The sequence below is a fragment of the Dendropsophus ebraccatus genome, chromosome 5 (assembly GCF_027789765.1).
Source record: "Dendropsophus ebraccatus isolate aDenEbr1 chromosome 5, aDenEbr1.pat, whole genome shotgun sequence".
NCBI lineage: Eukaryota > Metazoa > Chordata > Amphibia > Anura > Hylidae > Dendropsophus > Dendropsophus ebraccatus.
Window position 1 is genome coordinate 105,436,637 of NC_091458.1, and position 23,912 is coordinate 105,460,548.

Below are 23,912 nucleotides of genomic sequence, written 5' to 3' on the forward strand. Positions count from 1 at the left end.
CTCTGCCTCGCATCCACGCCGCCGTCGCCATCCCCGGGTGGGCCGGGCCCCTCGAACTCTTGGAATCCCTCCAGTCAGATGCCGGAGGGATCTCCCAGCAGGTGCAGCGATGTCATCACTGCCCCTGCTGGAGGATCCCTCAGAGATCTTTTCCAGGTTACATCCGGGGCGGGGGGGGGTTGGTGGTCCGTGCACCGCTAAGGAAGCAGGCAGCAGGGCAGATATCTCACACTGCTCCGGGATCTGCGGTCCGTTGCACAGCCCTCTGGGTGGGGGGGGAATGTGCAATGGACCGCAGATCCGGAGCAGTGTGAGATGTCTGCCCTGCCTCCTTCCTCCTCGGTGCCGCACGGACCAACCTCCCGGATGTAACCTGGAAATGATCTCTGAGGGATCCTCCGGCAGGGGCAGTGATGACGTCGCTGCACCTGCTGGGGGATTCTTCCGGCGACTGAAGAGAGGAGAGAAGAGGCCAGGAGAGATATAGACAGCATTAGATATATACTATATACTATATTGGGAACATTGCAGGGACACATTATTACCACATGGGGGACATTGGAGGGGGACATTTTTACTATATGGGGGACATTGCAGGGGGACATTATTACTATATAGAGAGCACAACAGGGAGCATTATTACTAAATGGGGGACAATGCAGGGACAATGCAGGGGACATTATTACTATATAGAGAGCACAACAGGGAGCATTATTACTATATGGGGGACAATGCAAGAACATTATTAGTATATGGAGGACAATGCAGGGGGCATTATTACTATATGGGGGCACTGCAGGGGATCCTACATACAGGGGGTAACCCACACACCTAGTGACTTTACTGCACCAAACAGCAGAATTACTACAGTTTGGGAGCCTATGGGTGGGAAAAAGTAAGGAAGTTGCTAGAAATGTGCGGAGCCTAAAATTTTTGTCTGGCAGGTTCTGAAGAGATGAATTGTAGCTGCAAGAATCATCATGGTGGTCCGGGCCACATGGAGAGGAAAAGAAAAGTGACCCCTCAGATCAAAGAAGACGTCACCTGTGAGAAACTGTATGATGTTTTTGTACTCAGTAGAACATTATTTGGTAGGGGTGCAACACCACTCTATGCCGTAATACACACACTGCTTCTTTATAGTAACCCAAATCCTAATAAAAGCCCCCCTTCCCCAGGGCTGAACTGAGTGAGGTGCTGCTTGAGGGGGTGACGGTGAAGTGGGGGGAGTTGAAAGGGGAGTTAGGGGAGGCTGGTTGAGGGTGTGAAGGGGGAGTAAGGGGAGGCTGGTTGGGGGGGGGGGCGAGTAAGGGGTTGAGTGGGGGCTGGGTGAGGGGTGGAACGAGAGGGATGCTTTTACTTTTGGTCTGGGGGGTTGTGGCATTTTGCACTAGGATTTGATTATAGTTTGTTTTTTTTATAGTCCGGCCCTCCAAAGGTCTTAGGGACAGTAAACTGGCCCCCTGTGTGAAAAGTTTGGGGACCCCTGCACTATAACAAACGCTATATAAAATGAATATCACTGTAATTGTACCGACCTGGCGAATAAAGATAATATGTCATATGTGACGTATAGTAAAAGGCGTACAAAAAAAGGATGAAGAACAGCTGCTAAATTGTGTACTTTATTCGTACCACTTAATAAAAAATTAAATAATAATCAGGCTGTCACTTTTCCCCTAGAATGGTACCGTTGGAAACGTCACCTTGTCTTACACAAATATTTTGGCACCCCAAGGCCTCTGTGACATGGTATAATGGCTAAAAAAAAAACCTGAAATAAAAAAAGGCCCCAGAGTTCCCCAGGTCTCTGTCATGTCTGCGGTCTGTGGTTGAGTCAGGTGACGCACTGCGGCCACATAAGAGGGATTTCTGGAAATATTCCAGTTCCAGTTCTCAGTTAGTATTTGCTGTTTTAGAGGAAAAAATAGATTAAAATAGAATATCTGACAAAAAAATGAAAATTTTAAATTTCCCCTCCAACTTGCTTAAATTTCTGTGAAACACCTTAAGGTGTTGTTTTTTTTTTTTTACAAAAAACTACTGAGTGTATCAATCAAAGTATACCACAAACATATAGAAGGCTATGTCACAAAAAACTGTCTCAGAATAACCGCAATAGTTAAAAGCATTGCAGAGTTATCACTACATAAAGAGAGACAGGTCAGATTTGAAAAATTATTCCTGGGCATTAAGGTCAAAACAGGCTGCGGAGGCAAGAGGTTTAAGGGGTATTCCACTCAAACATATCTTTTGATATGATACTGCCCATGATTCTTCCTCCAGTTCTGAGCTCCTGCTTTCTGCTGAAAACACAAAAATCTGTGTGTAAATCTTTCTCTGTCTCCCCCCCGATCCTTCTTAAACATCTGATGTAAACATGTCCCTGGCACTTTATTTGCAACGTTGTAGCTTCTTTGTAATGCTGGGAGGGTTAATTACAGCAGTTCATTAGCAACCTGACCTCAGAATACCCCTCCCAGCATTACAAAGAAGCTACAAAGTTGCAGATATAGTTGTTTACATGATCTGTCTCAGAAGGGAGGGGCAGATGAAGAGAAAAGCTCACACAGGTTTTATTTTCTTCAGCAGAAAGCAGCAGCTCAGAACTGGGAGAAGGAGAGTGAATATATAGCTCCCAACCGTCCCGTGCTGTTCCGCCATCCTGAAAAGGCACGTCCCGCTTCATTTAGTAGCAGTGGGGAAGATGAGAAGCTCCTGCGGCCGCATCAGACTGACCCAGGACCAGATGGGTTAACCTTCTGCCTGTACTGGACCTCACGGAGCGGCGCCCGACAGCAACACGCCCCCCTCCTTCCGCGCTCCACACTAATTCTATTACAATTTCCCTCAAACGGGAAAAGTGGACGTCTGAGGTGAGCTCAGGAACAGGAACCAGGACTGGGTCCTCTGCTCCATCCCTGCAGACAAGGACAGATCCTGCTCTCATCCACAGATGGAGAGTGGATAGGTGATGTAAAAGTGCAGTAGGCTGCACTTCCCCAATCCATGGCATATCTGGGGGCAGAAGGGAGGCACTCAGTTAAAGGGGTTATCCAGCGCTACAAAAACATGGCCACTTTTTGTAGCGCTGGATAACCCCTTTAAGGTCAGGGCATCATCAGTACCCGGACCCAGCGGGCGTCAGCACCCGGCAAGTAAGGGCCGCGACCGGGGGGAGAGGGAATTATGCGCATGTTGGTGTCACTTAGTGAAAGTAGTGCCCAGTCCAGAGCACTACTTTATTTCTTAGCTGCTGCGCCAGCTGTCTTGAATCAGCAAGATCAAAGGCCAGTCTGACAACACAGCCTCTGCAGCTCCCTGCTTCTCTAATGAACAGTAACAACAGTAAGGTGGTCACCCAGCTTTTCCAGCATCATATATTCAGTATGATGGAGGTCACCCAGCTTTCCCAAAATCATATATTCAGTATGATGGGGGTCACCCAGCTTTCCCAGCATCTTGTAGTCAGTATAATCGAGGTCACCCAGCTTTCCTAGCATCTTTTATAGTAGTCAGTATGATGGAAGTCACCCAGCTTTCCCAGCATCTTGTAGTCAGTATGATGGAGGTCACCCGGCTTTCCCAGTATCTTGTAGTCAGTATGATTGAGGTCACCTAGCTTTCCCAGGATCTTGTAGTCAGTATGATGGAGGTCACCCAGCTTTCCCAGCATCTTATACTCAATTTGATAGAGGTCACCCAGCTTTCCCAGCATCCTGTAGTCAGTATGATAGAGGTCACCCAGCTTTCCCAGCATCCTGTAGTCAGTATGATAGAGGTCACCCAGCTTTCCAGAATCATATATTCAGTATGTTGGTGGTCACCCAGTATCTTACAATGGGAGATGTGTTTGAGTGTGGTTAAGGGGTGTGTCTTCAGATGTGGGTGTGGTATGTGTGTAGTTGGGGTGTGTCTATGTCCCTCTGCATTTAGCTAAAGTTGGGAGATATGTGAATAGATAATAACTAGTATAGAAGGAATTGTTAGTCTCAGCATGGGCAGCAACATAGCAAAAGTTTTGTTTGAGTGGAATACCCCTTTAACAGGTGGGATTTAATAGACTTGCACTGTGGCCTTGTGAGTGCTTCATTCTGACAATATTGTCCTCAGTTCATTAAAGTTTGAGCCCCTTTGGTTTATACATTGCAGAATTGATGGCCCTTATCCATCCACAGGACACCTTTTCCTTCTCCAGGTTGTATCCACCACATCAGTGGGGTACCAGAGCATGCAGGAAGGGAAATCTGTGGACCTGTACATGAACTTTCCCCTAGACATCCACATGTGACCCTATGGTTTCCCCTATCTGAGGGTTGGCATGCACCTAGTGCTGGCAGCACCACACAATGTTGTGCAGTGTGGGGACTCAGGAGCGGGAAACTTGTTGCGCGCTCACGTCCGCGGTGTCGGGGGCGCGCACTATCCGCAGCCTCACGTGCACTCGCAGCGGTTACGCGTAGGCATTGAGGACTAAGCACAGACGGCTGTTCGCAGCCTACGGAGCCAAACAGACTCGCGTATCCCGAAACACCCAGCTTACAGCCGGTCCCGGGAACACAGGTGACAAGCTGGGGCCTGCACCCTGGTCATGAGGAGCGAGCGGGAGACGCCGCCGGCCGCACTCAGGGGGAACCGGGAGAACCGGAGCAATGACAGTAGAGATGTGGAACTGAGCGGGTCGGCGACTGCCCTCAAACACCGGGAGGAACGGAAGGCGACGCTTAGCAAGGTGAGGATCCGTTTAGCCTACCGTCCCCATCCTCTACTATGTACTACTCCTGCGTGTGTGCATCTCCTGAGCTATTATGCAGGGGACCAGTCTGTGATTGGACAGTGACGTCACGTGACCCGTCACTAGCGATGTGTGCGCCTAGGAGCGGATCCCGGGCGCCTGTGTGCTGTCACCTGTATGGCGGGGATGGGGGGAGGGCGAGTCAGGTGTGGTACATAGCTGGTGTGACTGCTGGGCATGATGGGGACAAGCTGGGCACACCACAAGTGGCATGTCAGCTGCATCTGCAAAAGCCTGGACCATCCTGTGTACAGATGTGTCTGGTGATGGAGACAGCTGGGGGTATTATAGAAATGGCAGGCATGCTGCTGTCTGTGCTACATGTGGGGGTGCATAAAAACTGCTATTACATTGGCCAAAATGAAAACTTTGCCCTGTCCATTCACCATATGCCTTGGCTACCTGGTGGCGAAGTGTGCTGGCGCCTACAGACACTGGGCCATTAGAGGAGGTTGTCCAAGAAAAAATAACTTTTCGGGAGGTCTGACTTTTGTATCCCTGCCAATCTGCGTATCTGGCCCCCTCCTTCTCTTTTATGAATAGAGCTGCAGGTCACGTGCCATACTTACTCATCTCCTTCCGGAGGCTCCATAGGAATAAAAAGAGCCGCCAGAAAGAGCCGAGTAAGCCAGAAGATTGCTTACTCGGCTCTCTCCAGCGGTTTAATAGGAATGAATAGAGGCACAGGTCACGTGCCATACTCATGAGAAGCCGGGGGCCAGATATGGAGGTCGGCGGAGGGTACAGAGGTCGAACCCCCCCTCTGTATCCTGTATATAGGGGAAAAGTTAATTTTTCTTGGACAATCTCTTTAAGATTAAGTTTAGAAAAATAGCTGTTTTCTTCCAGAAACAGTGCCACATCTGTGTCCAGGTTGTGTGTGGTGTTACACTTCAACTCCAATTCAATTTCCTTCAGTAGAACTGAGCTGCAATACTACACACAAACTGGAGACCGGTGTGGTGCTATTTTTAAACAGCTATGGTTTTGTGACTCTGGACAACTCCTTTTAATTGGCTGAACATAGTCAACAAATGCAAACAGACAAACACAAGCTTACACATATTTAGGATATATTATTTTTGATCTCAGGGTCTATCTGTTGGGGCCCCCAATGATATACAAGAACGGTGGGTTGCTGTTTTAGAAACTGTATAAGAAACCTATAAGGAGTCCTATAAGTATCCAACAGGAGAGGGCAGGAAGAGAACAAAGAGAAAGCACCAATGTAAGGTATCAAGATGTATCAGATTCAGCCGCCATGTTTTTATAGACCTTGAGTGTGTGTATCTTACATTTATGTGGAAACCATATTATACCTGTGACTGCCAGAATAGCGTCCTCACTCCCTCTGTGACGTTTGATTAAGGTGAAGTTGTTTACAGAGCAGTCACATGATCTGTGACAGATCGGTTAACGGGAGTAGCGGATGGAGATAAGTTGTCACATGATCTGTGATGTTAGCCCTTCTGCGTTGAAGAGACCAAGTATTCAAAGTACAAAACATCACGGATGCTGGAAAAAAAACAGTATAGCTGCACACACAAACCTGATTTTAGAAGAGCCGGTCTGTGATTTTGACCAGTGTAGAGTATATCAGTTGGGTCCTTTTACACATCCAGAAAAATCGCATAAATGCTTGTTTAGTAAACTACAAGCAATGATTTTCTTCTTTTAAACAATAGGCATTTAGAAAAAAAGATAAATTGCTACTAAATGTTGTTAATGTGATCGTAAATATGATCGTAATTACAGTCGTATCTATATACTGTGAACAATGCGTGTTTACACTGAAAGCCTTGAGAACGATTAACAAGAATGATTTTGAGGTCAGCTCAGAAGATGGCATCAACAACATATGAGAAAATTTTTGTCCGTCACTTGATCATTGTCGTGTTTACACCAGAAGATTATCGATTCTAATGATTTAATGATTTTTTGCAGGATAATTGGCCTGTATAAAAGGCCCTTAAAGGGTACAAATCATATAAACAAACTTCTGACATGTCAAAGCAACATGTAAGACCCCGCTGATCGTTAGAATGAAGGGGCAGATGCGTGCATTAGCGTGCACACTGCCCCTTCATCTAAAGTAGTGGTGGACAGAATTATAATAGAGCCCTATGGAACTTCTGGTAATCACTGCACCGTAAGTTCCATAGGGCTCAGTTATAATGCCGTCCACAGTTACTTTGGCAGTAAGAGGGAGATGAAGAGGCAGAGTGTGCTGCTACACGTGTCTGCCCCTTCATTCTAACGATCAGCGGGGGTCTCAGCACCCAGACACCGACAAATACATGACCATGAAATGCTGTGTAAGTGTAGCACTGAACTAGCCATATGTGCAGGCCTCTGTCCTTGTGTCTGATTCTATGTTATAGCAGGCAAGATGTGAGGCAGCACCATGGACAGCAGCTCCAGCCTTAGCTCTGAGCTTATTTTACCACTTCTCTGTCTGTTTAGATCAGTTTCAAATTTGTAGCTGTCAAAAATCTTGATGTAAAAATACACATGGCTTATTGGTGTAAGAATAATAAACCTTGTAAACCGAATGAAATCTATTGGAAAAATAATGAGCAGTAGTGCATGCGTGTAGTAATGCATGTTTTGTTCTTGGCTTCTTTTCCATTAGGATATTATGGATAATGTATATCAATAAGAGATATTAAAGTACAGTATAATAAAAACAAAATAATTAAAAAAGTAATGGATAAAGCATGTCCTACATACAAAAAGTAATGGATCAAAATCTGACTGTAGAAATGTGTTCATAGAGAGATATACTATCTTACTGTGCTGTAGTCCCTGTACAGGATATTAGGTGACTGTACAGGCATCAGGTTTCTCTGGCTGGCATCTTTACACTTTGTGTGCAGAGTTTTCATACATGAGGCCAGAACAGATAAATGGTTGATTCTTGCAATCACCAACAACAGCAGTGACCAATCTGAGCCTGGGACTGGCCAAGTTTGCAGTAACTATACAAATGGGGAGCAGGAAGAAGGGGAGCATGCCAGACATCATTGGAATGGCAGCAGCAGGGGATCAGGTAGATAAGTATGATGTACTTTAAATTCTTACAGCACCTGGGCTCGTTTATAAATAAATAAAAAAAATCCCTTGAAAATACCTTTAACACTCTGCCTTAAATAATCTTCTAAGCTTATTTATGACCAAAGGAAAGTTGACCTTTGGTCTTGTCATTAATCGGCTTAGAATATCATTCTGAAAAGGGGAGATAAGGCTGGCACACAGGACAGGCCCTGCTTCTCAAACAGTAGGGGATGCAGCAGAGAGCAACATATATGAAAACAAAGGAGAAACTAAGCACAATTTGTAATAAAAGTACAAATAATGTAATGTATTATAATAAGTACAAGGCAATAATAAAGAAATGTCATGTGAAAAATTAAGTGCATTTGGCAGACAGCATGTTATAGAGCAGAAGGAGCTGAGCAGGTTAACTTGTCATTTATTTATGCATAGAACCACCCACTTGACTACTTAGCCCAGAATAAACTGAGGTTTACAGGAATAAATGACAGGTTATCCTGGGACATTTCCTGTAAAACTATATATGAATTGGTCACTGTTGTGAATTTTTTTTTTTGCAGAAATCAATAGTCCAGGCAGTTTTAAGAAACTTTGTAATTGGGTTTATCAGGCAAATATGACATTATCTGCATTTAAAAAGCCTTTTCCCGGGTCCCCCCCCCTCCTCTCCTTTCTGTCTTCCACTCCTCAAAATCAGGAGATCTAAATCAGACGCATCCTGTTTGTTCTATGAAGAGGGGAGGGGGGAAAAGAGACGGAGGAGAAATGTCAACAGCTGAAAACAGAGAACAAATGATTCCTTAGTGGGGGAGCTATTCAGAGGCTATTCAGAGTAGGGATGGTCTGAACCGAGTTCGGTTCGGGTTCGTACGAACCCGAACTCTCGGTAATGATTCCCGATGTCTGCCCGTTCGTTGCAGCGGGCAGATCCAGCGGGAGGACCGCCTGGAAAACTGAGATACAGCCATAGCCATAGGCTGTATCCCAGTTTTCCAGGCGGTCCTCCCGCTGTATCCGCCCGCTCCACGGAGCGGGCAGACAGCGGGAATCTGATGCCGAGCGTTCCGGTTCATACGAACCCGAACCTCGGAAGGTTCGGACCATCCCTAATTCAGAGGTCAGATAGCTCAGTAGTGACTGTCAGAGGAGAGAGCCTATGTTGTAGCTTTTAATTAACTCTTTGTTGTCCTGTTTTGGTTTTTTATTTAGCTCTCTCCATAGGAGAACAATGAAGACAGGGGGAGAGCTTCAAACTGCTTTTTCATGATAAAAATTCATTTTTCAGCTAATAAACCCAATTACAAAGTTTCTTAAAATCGCCTGTACTATTGATTTCTGCAAAAAAAAAAAAAATCACGACAGTGACACTTTAAGTTATTCCTGCTCTATAACATGATGCTAGCAGATGGGGCAGCATTTGCAATATGACAGGTTCCTTGTCATTAGAAGCCCTAAAGTCTTGGCCACTAAGTGTCCCACTTGCCTGCAAACTACTGTCCGCTGCCTACTGGGAATTTCATCTCTAAACAGCAGAGAGACCAAGACAGAACACGGGAAATGGGAATGGGGGTTGGTGGCACAGTTTTAGGCACAGGAGAGCGTCTGGACTGTGTGTAAGGGACCCCAGGGCCTAGATTGTAGACAGGGACAGACAGACAGTGTGAGCCCTGGTGCTAGGCCCCCTCAATACTGTCCTTGCAACTTGACCGCAAGCGACAACTTGGTGTTGGGCCCTACGCTGGGTAATGTGGAACACAGAACGAGAGACAAAGGCCAAAGAGAATAAAACATAGTCAAGCAGATGGAGGTCAAACCAAAGATAGCAAACCAGTAGAAAAACAGCAGGCAAAAACGGAGGTCAGAAGGATAGGCAAAGAGGTCAAAATTCCATGTAATCCAATCTAGTGTACACGCCAGCTCAAGTTGCAAAAGACTATTGCAAGCAAGCTCCTTGTGCACAAGTGAACTTCTTATGAAATGTCAATTACAGGTCCAGAGCGTGGTTGGACCAGCCCTCAGAGCACACAGAACATAGACTGACAAGGAATAAAGATGAGTGGTGACAAGGACTAGGCTAGCTGAAACCCAGACGGGTATAGTGGAAATCTGTCAATCACCACACATCAAGTGATGAAAGAGAATTCAGACTGGTGCAAATGAAACATACAGTTCAAGCACTGAATCATGGCCTAAAGTGCAGTCCTAGACATATTTTCCAAGCAGAGGACCACACTGAGGTCTGAGCAGGCATGGAAATGACAGTGTTACCATTTTTTCTGAGCAGACCGTGTTCTCAATATGCCTTAAGGGTAAATCAAAGGCTTTTCTTATTTCTTACCAAGCATATAGCCTTGTCCCTTGTGAAAATACTAGTGTTCCGACTATCTTCACAGGGTTACCTCTTGAATATAATCCTCTGACCAACTTCAGTTTAGTCTGGCAGCTTGTCATCATCATCATCATCATCATCATCAGTTTACTGCTTTTGTCATGTAGCCCCTTCTAGTTGTAATGCCTTCTGCTACTGTTTGCCTTCCTTTCTGCTCACATACTGTAGCACCTTTTACATGTAGTATCTCTATAACCCACTTCTTCCCTCATCATATCAGTAGTAACATTCTGTAAATCAACCAGCAACTTATTGTTCAGTCTAAGCAGTGCACCTTTTCTAGCTCAAACTGTGTTCACAATCCATGCAGCCATGGCACAAGGAAAGGACTTGTCAGTAGGTGCTCTCCTGTGACTGGCCACAGAGAAGGGAAAGGAAGTCCATGTGTAAGTACTCCTGGCAAACAAGTCAGCCGTGGTCCTTTCCCCTGGAATGGAGACAATGAGAAATAGCTGTATGTCACAAAGGGGACTCTCATAAGCTCAATAACAGCAGTGAGAGCCCAAAAATCACATTGTCACTACTCTGAAGGGTTAAAGTATCCAAACCATGCAGGATTTGTATTATACTTTTGAAAGTATTGGCTTTAAATATGTGCAGGGTGGGAGTGTATGCTCTATTAACATTTTAACCATTTGAGTTCTGAAGTTTACTGTGTGTTGTGTTGTGCAGGTGGTAATACGTCGTCTCCCACCAGGCATAAGTAAAGAACAGCTGGAGGAGCAACTGCACCCTATACCGGCATATGATTATTTTGAATTCTGCACTGCTGATCCCAGGTATAGCTTATGTACAATTTATGTATGCGTAATGTGAGATATGGTTTTGATTTAAAGAGTAACTGAAACCAACCCCAAAAAATGAGCCAGTACTCTCATCAAACAGCATAGGATGCCCTGACAACACACCTTTTTTTTTATAGTTTCTTGATACGCCCTCCCATTCCTGAAATATGTGGTTTTATAGTTTGTCTGACTAATAAATGATTTGTTAGACAAACTAGAAACCCACATATCTCGGCAGGGGGAGGACATATTTTTGAAAAGTTGTGTGGTCAGGACACCATATGATATTTAATGATTGCACAATCAATGTTTGTGTTGACCACAGGTAATCCTTAAATGCATTCAGTTCCACCATGATCTTTTTTTTAATTGCCATTATTTCCTATATTATATGTATGTTTTCTCACTTGTCAGATGTTAGTACCAGTGTGCTGTGTGGTCAAAAACTGTGCAGAATAAGAACATGCATTTTACTACATATTACATGGTATTTCAATTAGTGATGTCACAATACCAGAATTTTGAGTTCCATACCAGTACAAACTTTTTTATTTTGCTACTCCATACCATTTCAATACTCAAAAAACCCTCATAAAATTACAAATATAATGCCCTCCCCATAGGCTGCAGATATAATGTGCACCAGTTTTATAACATACAATTTAGGTTTCTTTTATTTTATTTTAAAACTCAAAAAAGTTATTTTTTTTTTTAAATAAATGTGCCTAAAATTGCTCTGTGCTGACTCACATATTTCGTTTATCCTTTAGCCCATAGGGCTGTGTGAGGGTCATTTTTTTTTGCCCCACATGATTGGTACCATGTTTGTATATATGTGATGTTTTAATCACTTTTTTATAAGAAAACAATTTTTGGCATGTGATGTTACCAAAAATCGGCAAATTGGACTTTGGCTTTGTTTTGGTGCGTACACTGTTTACCGTGCGAGATGGGGAAGGTGCAGTTACTCATGCGATGATTCTAAATATGTTTCTTTTTTTTTGTAAAAGGTTTGGATTATTAGAACTTTTATTATGGGAGCTTTTTTTAATGTTCAAAACTTTTTTTTTACTCTTTTTAATTCCCCTCTAGGGACTTTTCTTTTTTAAATTCAATATAAATAGTCTGATCTTTGGATCTGTGCAAGGGGAAGCGGCACACAGAGAACATGGCAGGGGCTCAGTGGAGTCTGTCACAAGCACCCCTAATTGGTGTGTGCCTGTCCCCATCCCCTAAAGACCCTCTTTGAGCCCATCCCCCCAACAGCAGTGTGTCCATGGATACGTGACCCTACATGGCAGCCCTCCCCTCCTCTAAGCAGCAGCAGCTAGTTTCTTTTCTTAGTAAGGATCTTCTAACATTGGCCGATCACGTGACACACGTGACCCGACGTTCACAAGACTTACTGCAGGGCAATGCTCTGGTGGGGATAGCATAGTGTATTGTATAGTCATTTACTAGGGGGAAGAGCAGATTAACATAAAGTATTGAATACTAGGGAATTTTTGCCCCAGAGTATCGATAAAAGTATGGATATTTTAGTGCATCGTGCATCACTAATTTCAATCCATTTTTGTCTACACAGCAGTGTTTTAAAAAAACAAAACAGTAATTTGCTGCTACTGATGCATATGGGAATACATGCCAAAGTTATTATTGTACCAAAATAATTAAAGGGATACTCCAGAAAATCAACTGGCTCCAGAAAGCTCCAAAAATTTGTAATTTACTTCTATTCAAAAATCTCAAATCTTCTAGTTCTTATCAGCTGCAAGTCCTGCAGGAAGTGGTGTATTCTTGCTACTGCTCTGGACAGTTCCTGTCATGGACAGAGATGGCAGCAGAGAGCACTGTGTCAGACTGGAAAGAATGCACTACTTCCTGTAGGACATACAGCAGCTGATAAGTACTGTAAGACTTGACTTTTTTTTAAGTAGAAGTAAATTTCAAATCTCTTAACACCAATGAATTTGTAAGAAAAAAAATTGCTGCAGTACCCTTTTAATAAAAAAAAAACCAAAAACATTTTACAAAGTAGGAGACTGCTGGAATGCCTAATAATTACGTATGCATTATGCTTTTTCTTTTTTTTTTTTTTTTTTTTTTAAGCCTGTACCCACACCTCTTCTCAAGAGCTTATATTAACTTTAGAAACCCAGATGACATCATTCTTTTCAGAGATCGATTTGATGGATTTATTTTCATTGACAGCAAAGGTAAGAAGTGGTCTATCTCTTGCTTGAAGCTATATATTCTTGTTTATATTGGCATATATAGTGTGACATTATTAGCTGAAAAGATTAGTATACGAAGTAAATCAAAGCACAAGACAATACAAGATATTTTCTACCCTGCAGACTCTTCCACATGCCAGAGGGTTTCTCCCCTGAGACTCCCCTCAGACACAATTTTTGGGAGGGAAAAAACTGCCTGCTATGATTTAGTGAAGAGCAGAAAATGTTTCTCTACTGACTTACAGCTAACATCTACAGCTGGCTGCAACATTTTTTAGCCGATTTTGGCATTTTTTATTGGCTAATGTTATATTAAACTTTTTTGCCTTCAGTCAGCAATCATCTCAGATCTGATTTAGTGGTGTTTGTGTTAGGGTATGTTCACATGACTTAAGGCCCTATTCTACGGAACGATTATCGTCCGTACTCGTTCTTGTCGGCTGATTGTTGCAGTCGTTTGTTTTTCAACATGTTCAAAAACACACGACTCATATAGCAGTGATCTGCTGCCGTCGCTCCGTGGAATAGAAGCGTCGTTAGCAGACGCTGCTGTATGCTATGGGCTGCCCGGACGATCTAGCGATCACCCACCCTGGACCCCCAGAACTCACGGCGGCAGTGAGCAGGGAACGACGAGCAAACGAGTGCTGACAGCGCTCGTTTGCTCCTCCAGTCGGCCCATGGAATAGGGCCCTTAGATTGAATCCTACATTTCTATTTCTAGAGGGTCCATTGCCAAAATTTTAAGATTGCTTTTCTGTTCAGAATATAGACCATTCAGCATATTCTATATAGATTGATTGCACTGCATGTAAATGGGGTATGAATTATGGCCTTCATTTACCTTAGATGTGGAATGTGCCTTGATTTGATGATGATTTAGTCATAAAATCCTGAACTTGTGAACATGAAATTTTTTTTACAGAAACAGTTTTGACATGTTTCCCTGAAAATAAGACAGTGTCCTATATTAATTTTTGCTCCCAAAAATGAGCTAGGTCTTATTTTCAGGCAATGTCCTATTTTTCCATGAAGAAGAATTCATACGTCAAATGCAAAGCAGGGACAGAGCGTACAGTATGTCGGCTTCCAGCCACCAGGGGGGGCTCACCACAGCACAATTGTACAGCACACAGGGACAGCGTACGGTATTATGGCTGCAGACTATGTAACGTTCTACATCTGGTGGTAGGGGACAACAGGGATGGCGGCAGGCGACAGGCCTCTTGATGCTTTGCCTGCACATTTACAAGTGACGGCCACGGAAGGCTAGTGGCAGGTGTCCTGCATGCAGCTGCTCTGCAACAGATGGTGAAGGTAGGGGACAATAGCATCGGGCTTTATAGAATCACCATGCCACCATGCCAAGGTGTTCTGTTCGGCGGGCATGCTTTCAAACAAAAACTTTCCTCTGTCCTACTTTTGGGGGAGGCCTTTTATTTAGCAATTCAGCATAATCTCTACTAGGTCTTATTTTCAGGGGATGTCTTATTTTCGGGAAACAGGGTAAAAAATATTATTTTAAGGCCGAATTACACTCTGCGGATGGAAGTTCCATACATACAGCCACGCTGTGACAACAATTCGCATGACCCCAATTCGATTAGAATGGGATAGACACCTGAACTTTCAGCCATAGAGTGAAATTTACCGCCAATTGGGTTGGCGAACTTTGTGACAGGTACGTAAACAGTTTTCATTGCAAATACTTGAATTTATTTCTGCTTCCTACCTTTTGAGGTAGGTAGGTAAACACAACAAAACTCTCAGGGCATACCACAGAACTGTAGTCTTTCCATCTTGAAAAAATATGGGACATCTCTATTAATGATATGTAAACTAAAGGAGGTTTTCTGGGGCTTTTACATTGATGGCCGATTATCAGGATAGGCTACCAATGTCTGATCAGTGGGGTGCTGACACCTGGTACCTCAACTGATCAGTTTGGTAAAACTCTGGCCCTACCTTATACCCAGTTTACGGGCCAGAGGCAGATTGTGCAGTGCCAAATTACTGCAGCTTCAGCTCTCATTCACTTCAATGGGAGCTAAGCTGCAGTACCACAGCACTACACAATGAACAGAGTCATTTGCTTCCCACTATATTCATTGTGTAGATGCTGGAGTTGCTGCTCTGCTGAATAGCTGAGGATAGGTAATCAATGTACCATTTACAAATGGTAAATAAACTTTTTATATTCCAATAAATTCTGGGGTTGCAGACATACCTTTAGACTAGACAGAAGTTTTAAAAGGGAGCCAGTCACTACCAAAATACCCAGGAAGCTATACCTACAGCATAATGAAGTCCCTCAACTAGTCATGTGGGCGGTCCTCAGTGCCGAACTAGTCATAGATGGTGCACTCGAGTTGGCTGAAATCCCGCCTCTCTGGGAGCGTCCGTGCCCTCTTAGCATGATTCTCAATGCAGGAGCCATTCTCAATGCTGCAGGGGCCATGCCTGAGTGCAAACACTCCCAGAGAGGCGAATTTGCAGCCAACTGCAGCTTGCCATCCATGACTAGTTTGGAACTGAGGAATGCCCACATGACTAGTTTAGGGTAATTTGTATTTGGCACAGGACATTTAAAAAACTTTATTTTTGGGGGATATTTGCAGAGCTCATAGGTGTCAGTTACACATTTGGAAAAAGTGCAGGGGGCTTCATTACCCAGTACAGTTAGCTTCCTGGGAATTTTGGCAGTGATTGGTTGCCTTTAAATTATTTGACAAAATGCTGCTGTGCTAATGACACCTATAATGCTCCTCCGCAGGCCAGGAGTATCCAGCTGTTGTGGAATTTGCGCCCTTTCAGAAAATATCAAAAAAGAAACTGAAGAAAAAAGACACAAAAACCGGAAGCATTGCAGATGGTGAGCATTTTCCTTTAAAGGTTTGCTGCTTTCTAATACTGTTAAAATATGTATAATAAAAGATCTGTGCTAATTATCATTGAAATTAAACAATACCATAAAACCAGAAGACCCTTTATTGTCCAGATTGAGAAGAGACTTCTTTGTAAGGGGTGAAACAATTCTAATGCCTATATGTTATACAGACAAACATACTGTAACAGATCGGATGGAGTACGGATGTGATGAGAAAAAATAGTATAGTAGTAAATAATTAGTAAAAGGCTTTAGCCTTTTACTGAAAAAGCTCAGTAAAGTGCCAGCAATCTAGAAACTGTTTTTTTTTTTTTTTTTTATTGTACAGATTTGGAATACAAGAAATTTTTGGAGAACTACTGTGCAGAGGAAGAAAAAATGTGTGCAAATCCAGAGACTCTCTTGGGAGAAATTGAAGCAAAAACAAAGGAGCTCATTGGTTTGTACAGTCATGACAACTTATTTTTTTGAAATCTCATATGTATACCATTATGCACTGTTATAATTAACTTATTTTCAGCGTTATGAAGCATGGTTTGTTAACTACTATTACAATTTTTGATTTCCAGCTAGAAGAACAACTCCACTTCTGGAATTCATCAAAAATCGGAAGTTGGAGAAACAGGTATGACACATGAATGCCAGAATAGGAGTAATTTAAAGAGAAACTATAGCCAGTATTAAAATTGTGTTTTTTTTTTTAATACCACTGTACAGAGAGTTTGGTTCACTGTACAGAGAGTTTGGGGGGGGGGGGGGGGGAATACGGGGCTGTGGAGACATAAATCAGAAATGGTGTCAGTGGGCTCAGGGGCATGTGAATCACATTCACAGCTTCCTAAGCCTAACATTTAAAGCCATTTTTGAAATCGAGGTTGGGGAAAAGTGTAGATAGTGTACCGAAACAAAATAAAACAGCACTGGAATCGTGAAACCCAGGGTTACAACATTATGGAAAAACACAGTTTTTCTTTATAGAGCTCACATGTTCAATCAGTTTTTATCTGTCTCTAGAGAATACGAGAAGAAAAAAGGGAGGAGAGGAGGAGACGGGAGCTGGAAAAAAAGAGATTGAGAGAGGAAGAAAAAAGAAAAAGGCGAGAAGAAGAAAGACGTAAACGTAAAGAAGCAGACAAGCAAAAGAAATTGTGTGAAAAAGAAATACGTATTAAGGTATGAGTGTGTAGAGTAAGATGTCATACATTGCATGACTAATATATAGTAGAACAAAACAGTATCACAGACCACGTGGCCTCATGGCTCAGTATTCATGAGCAGGCAAGGTAAAAGGAGTGGGCAGGTGGACGTATCAGTGCCCCCCAGTGTACAAAATGGCCTCATTTAAATATCAATGTTATCAATATTATCAATCAATAACTGCGCACAGTATTAAAGTTATGAGTAGTGTAGGATTCCCTAACCTGCTGATAGATCTCCAGCAAATTTTAGGCTCCAACGAGTCCATGATGTATCTAATTTCTAAATCATCATCATGCAAGTACTGTATATGAGATCCTGACCACTCTTTCCTTTAAGCAGTGCATTTTGAAGAGAGCTAAAACAATATACTAAGGTGAAAACACACTGGCTCTCAGCTGCATGCGGCCAGAATGTGACAGCCATTTAAGTAAATGTGACCATATAATATTAGCATATTGCAGTTCCAGAGCACTGAATACTAAATATATGATAAGATATGATCGTGACATAAAGTCAAGTACAAACATGAATAAAGTAAATGATAGATTTGAACATAGAGGGGGACATATATGAAGACTGGCGTACTTGTACGCCGGTCTTAAGTTAGTCCCAGCCCCCCCATTACCCTGCCGGATTCAATAAAAAGCGCATGCCTCTTAGTGAATCCAGCCTGACCTGGGCCTGCAGAACGGCAAGCGCAGATATTTTTTTGGCATGATTTACACCTGCCACACCTCCTTCCCACCTTGCCGCCCATTAATTCTTTGAGCAGAGAGTGGCAATAGGATAGGTGGGATTCTACGGCGGAGAGCTCTGCCACTGAATTCCACCGATTTTACTCTGTGTGACCTGGCGCTTATGCCGAAATAAACCCACTATTCTAACTGTTGACAATCAATCTATTTAATGTTTTACATGAATGCCTTGTGCATGTTTTCTAAAGTGGTGTTACTGCTGGTATTATGGCTTCTATTTAATGATAGATCATTTTTTACTTAGAATTACACAACCTCTTCTATTCCTGCATTGGAAAACTGACAGCTGAGAACTAATGCATTAGCAGGTGTAATGCTGACTGCTAGATACAGTGTTATCTGCAAGTTATATTTTGTAGAAATATATATATTTAATGTATAGAATCTTCTTCTCTACCAGTACCTGTTGCTTTAGTTCATTTTCAGTGTATTTTCTCATGTACCGCTGTTCTTTTCTTTTCTTCACTTATCTAGATATGTTATATGTATTTTTTACACTTAGCTCCTAAAAAAACCTGATAGGGGAGACGATATTACTAGTGAGAAACAAAAGGAGAAAGTTGATGAAATTGACCATGAAGAACCTAAATGGGAAAAATCACCTGGGAACAATAAAGGGAGAACATTTGAAAACTTTGTGAAAGAACTCAAGGAAAAGTAAGGCTACAAAACATTACCTTGTTTTTAACAAAAATCTGAAAGCATAACATTTCTGAAAGGTTTGATGGTCTGTACATTAATGCACTATATGGTAAAAGCAACATGATACAATTATTCTATAGGTCAGTCCGAACACAACCATATGCAGGTTTAGGCTGCATTCACACTACGTATATTTCAGTCAGTATTGCAACCAAAACCAGGAGTGGATTAAAAACACAGAAAGGATCTGTCCACACAATGTTGAAATTGAGTGGATGGCTGCCATTTAATGGCAAATATTTGCTGTTATTTTAAAACAACGGCTGTTGTATTGAAATAATGGCAGTTCTTTACCATTATATGGCGGCCATCCACTCAATTTCAACATTGTGTGAACAGATCCTTTCTGTGTTTTTAATCCACTCCTGGTTTTGGTTGCAATAATGACTGAAATATACTGACTGAAATATACGTAGTGTGAACGCAGCCTTACACAGATTTTCTAATGTTATTATTGTTATTTATTTATTTTTATGAAATCCTTTTTTTTTTTTCTTCAAATAATTATTAATAAAATGGACCTATTGTGATGCTTATAACAGTTTTCACCTATGGGACTGTGTCATTTTTTGCGCCATAATCTCTAGTTTTTATTGGGGGAGGGGCTTTGGGGTATTTTTAAAATAATTTTCCTTGTTTTTGTTTTTTTACACATTTTAAGTCCCCTTGGGGGACTTTTAAATCCAATTGTTAGATTGCATACACCGATCATTGCTATGCCATAGGCATAGCATTGATCAGTGTAATAGGCGCTCTGCTGATTGAGCCTGCCTGTGGCAGACTTAATGAGCAGAGCGCCGATTGGACCGCACAGAAGAAGGTAAAAGACCTCTGGTGGTCCATGAGAGCGATTGGGACCGCCACTGTCACACTAGGGGGTTCCCGATCGGTAAGTGACAGGAGCTGCGATTGTGGCGTTTAAGGGGTTAATGACAGGCTGCAGCGCGATCGGTCATTAACGGTGATGCACTTAATAGCACCTTAGAGACCTATGACATACTGTTATGTCAAGGGTCATCTGGTGACAAACATCCATGATGTAACTGTACGTCATGGGTCGTCTAGGGGATAAGGTTTGGCAGGTTGGAGATTAAATTGTTAAAACATAACTCTAGCTAGTACTCCAGCTAGTAGCTAGACAAATTTTTAGAAAGTTACTAGTCAGTTTAAGGAATAATGGTCAATATCTTGTTGCAGGACACAAAATGACAGTGACAAGGAGCAGAGAGATATGGAAAGGAGATATAGGGATAAAGATCAAGAACGACAAAGGTATCACCGAATGGACGATGGCAGAAAACCGAGAAACCACTATGAGTTTGACAAGTTTCTTAGAAGGAATGAAGATGACCAGAAGTGGGGAAAGGGATACAGCCAAGATCGGACCAAGAAAGGGAGCCACAACAACAGCTATGCAGCGGAAGCTGTAGACAAACTGGGTAAAGAGGACAAGTGTGATGACATGGCATCCAAAAAGGAGCGCATAAGAAATAAGGTTCTTTTATTCTTTTAGGATCATTTTTCATTAGCTAAATATGCCCCCCTATAAAGAGTGTTCTTTATGCACCAAGTATGAAGCATAAAGAAGCACATTTTTAAATACCATACAATTAAGCATATTGATCATTTCCATGTAGCATCTTTTCTGGATGTTATTGCATTCAGTTTCTGTTGCATTGATTTCGTTGAACTAAGCCAAACATATACATGATGGTGAGTAGTAGTGAAAATGTGCTCATCATGATCAAAACCAGAGAAAACCTTAAAAATAATGTGAAGAAAAACATCAATTTTATTGTTTGCTTTGGACATTGGATATATATTTTATTTGCAAATATTTTCATATATTACACTAGGAGGAGCATTCAAAAAACATTTTTTCTTGGTCATTGAATGGCAACAAAAATATTATTTAAAAAAATTCCTGTTTTAAAACATTATTATTATAATACATTTATAGAAATTAGCTTTCTGAACTCCAAAATGTGCCTTTTAAACTTTTTTATTTTTAGCTGACACCCATATTAGAATAGTAGCGAGATAAATCAAGTATGCAAAAAAGATGAGTGATTGAGAGAAGTATCTGTATGTATACTGTTATCCACCAGTTGGCATTGTTTCCCTGCTGGTGAAAAGTTCACTTCTATAAGGCTGACTGCATTTTTTTAAGTCTGTTAAATGATTGTGACTGAGGATCTACATTCCAGTGAAAGGGTTCTTACCTTGGTGACATCTGCCAGTTACAGTGCCCTGATCCTGTAATTGCTTATACCCGGTGTCATTAAAGGGAACCTGTCACCAAGGCAATGCTATCTAATCTATCGCCATCATGTTATAGAGCAGGGAGAACTGAGCAGATTGAGCAGGGAAAAGATTCAGTATAACTTGTTACATGTTGTCTGAAATCTTTGATCATTCTGTGATAAGGAGTGTAGTGGAAACTCTATGGACTGGACTCTTTAGCATGGAAAAGTCAGAGATTTCAATCAATAAGTTACAAGTTATACTCACTCTTTTCCCACAAAGTTATATATCAATCTGCTCAGTTCTTCCCACTCTATAGCATGATGCTGATAACTTAGGTAGCATTTTTATGGTGACGGGTTCCCTTTAACAGTAATCTGTTACTAGGTTTATGCTGCCTTTGTGCTTTGTGCCACACCCCTCCCTCCGCTGTCCAGCTGCTGATTGACAGCCAGTTGCCTATAGACGGCATAGATAGACAATGACCAATCAGTGACTGGTGGGCAGAGGGAGCTGGTACTTATAAATATCACAGACTACTGAGCACATGCACATAATGCAAAGGATTAGTTATTGTTATTCAGAAGGATATCTCTGAATCAGCTTCAAAGACCAATGTAAGTGATACATCATTCTGTTCAGCTTCTCTGTCACTAGTTTATGCTCCCCTTAAATAAGGCAGCATAATCCTACTAACAGAATCTCTTAATGAATATGTGCAGCTACCATAAGGTAAGGACAAGGGTATAGTTATAGCTGTACAGAGGTACGGTTGCACCTGGGCCTAGGAGCCTTTGGAGGCCCATAAAGTCTCTCTTTGCTTTGAGGAAGCCAGTAATATAAATGAAGTATTATAGTTGAGCAGCCTTATGACAGATTTTGCACATGCCCACCAGCTTCAAGTTATGCTTCTGGCTAGGAGTCTGCATACAGAAGACCTAAACATGCTGATCCTCAAAAAACTGGTAACACTGATGTTCGCCACATATTTTGTGCTACAAGCACATTATAGTTCCCATTTTAGGTAATTGTGCTGTCATGCTTTCATGCATTGTAAATTTGTGCTAATGCCTGAAAACCATATGTTTAGGTCTTTAAACCTGCATAGTTTTGTTAGATTTTGAGTGGTGACAGAGTAGTAATAATATAATTTTAGTGCTGCATTTCAGGGGGCACAATTAGACTAGTTTTCCCTTCTCTGGCCAATCATGAAACAGCACCTACTCCTCTCTACTATGCCATGACATAGTGCTGAAAAGGGGCCATGGCACAGGCTGGCACTGTACTGGAAGTTGGTGTACAGAACAGCATCTTGAATGGTATGTGGGGGAAGAAAAGGGTTATTGATGCACTGGCTTTTTAACATTCTATGTTAACAGAAAAGAAACAGTAACAGTGTCACGGTTAGGCAGGGGTTAAGCAGCCCTGGTCCAAGTAGTTAGGTTGTCGATAAGCCACACAAGGCTGCCCAGAACTGGCTGGAGAGTAGACGAAAGCCTTAATCTTACAATTTATCAAGTATGCCAGTCTAACATAAAGACCTCCCCCCCCCTATGCCCCACACAAGTACGCCTCTTAGTAAATCCGGCGAATCTGAGGCTGCCGCTTGACAATTGCATAGATCCACACCAGGTCAAGAGCTGGTGTTGGTTTTTGCCATGATTTATGTCTACTAGCAAGTATAAATCGTGTGCGGAAGGAGGCAATGCCTCCTTTCTGATTTACCACGCCCCCTGCCTGCCCATCAGGTAAGTAGGGCATTAGTTTGTGCAAAAATCAGGGCCTTTTCCCTGACGTAAATTCACCCCATAATCTCTTTCTCCCCTGCATAGCACTAGCTTAGTCCCACCCCTCTTTCTTGTGTTCTTTGTCTCTCTGCTGCCAGAGACAGAATTCCCCATCAACAGGCAGTGAACAGCAGTTTGCATTGAAGTGAGACACCTACTAGCGAATATTCTAGTTCCTTTTTCTGGGGTAAGAAGTCACTTGTGATAAATTATAATAAATGATGAGTAAATGTAAAGCTTTACTTCAGCAGTGCATTTTGGCATCTAATATAGGTGGCGGTAAACAAACAATCAAAAATAGTTATGGTTTTGATATTGCCAGCTATTGTATCATAGTAACTGTGTTACCTCAACAGGATCGCCCGGCCATGCAGCTGTACCAGCCAGGAGCTCGCAGTCGCATAACTACAGGATTTACAAATAAATATTTTGAGGAACCACCTTACATAAAGAATGATGCAGACAACATATCTGGAAGAAGCTCAGAGAAGAGTGAAGATGCTGGGTAAAACATAGGTCCCGGAAGAACAGTATTTATGCAAATGCTCTGACTTTTGACTATGGACAAAAGAAAGCTGAAGCCAAACCACATGTTGCCTGCCTCATTCTTCCCCTGGAAATAGAAAGTAGAAAAAAATGTTGCATACTTTCTCTTAACCGGTTTTGTGCCAAAGAGCGCTTAATAAATTGTACCATAGCCCATTTACTTAGTTCATAGCTATGTCTTATGAGGAGAGAACACTAAGAGTAGTTTTGAGCAGTATTTATTATTTTTACTCAATGTCAAAAGCTAGAAGACATTTTAATACAGTAAGGTTGTATCAATGTTTTTAATTGTACACTTTGTCAAGGTTAGTGATACATGCAGCATTTCCCATGTTTCTGTGTGCAATAGAATAAAATAATACTGTACTAATGTGTTGTTAACAGTTGATGTATGCATATTGTTTTCTGCAGTAAGGTTTTTAACATTTTAGGGCTATGTTCCCGCACAGTATTTTGCTAAGTATTTGTTTGTATTTTGCAAGCAAAACCAGGTGTGGATTGAAAACACAGAAAGGCTAGGTTCACACACTGTTG

General features: G+C 42.1%; 1 protein-coding gene across 2 annotated transcripts; it reads left to right on the forward strand.

The window, feature by feature from the left end:
• The first annotated feature begins 4,415 nt into the window (after positions 1-4,415).
• Positions 4,416-23,534, forward strand: UPF3A (UPF3A regulator of nonsense mediated mRNA decay). 2 transcript variants are annotated; one of them, XM_069970904.1, is made up of 10 exons: positions 4,416-4,732; positions 10,911-11,017; positions 13,133-13,239; positions 16,031-16,129; positions 16,473-16,583; positions 16,714-16,769; positions 17,159-17,317; positions 18,602-18,756; positions 19,999-20,296; positions 23,189-23,534. In XM_069970904.1, exons 1-10 carry the CDS (start codon positions 4,592-4,594, stop codon positions 23,339-23,341), a joined length of 1,386 nt encoding a protein of 461 aa, XP_069827005.1. In that variant the 5' UTR covers positions 4,416-4,591; the 3' UTR covers positions 23,342-23,534. The 2 variants fall into 2 exon arrangements, with proteins under 2 accessions (XP_069827005.1, XP_069827006.1); XM_069970905.1 differs by having other exon boundaries at positions 19,999-20,240; positions 23,189-23,338.
• The last annotated feature ends 378 nt before the right edge of the window (positions 23,535-23,912 follow it).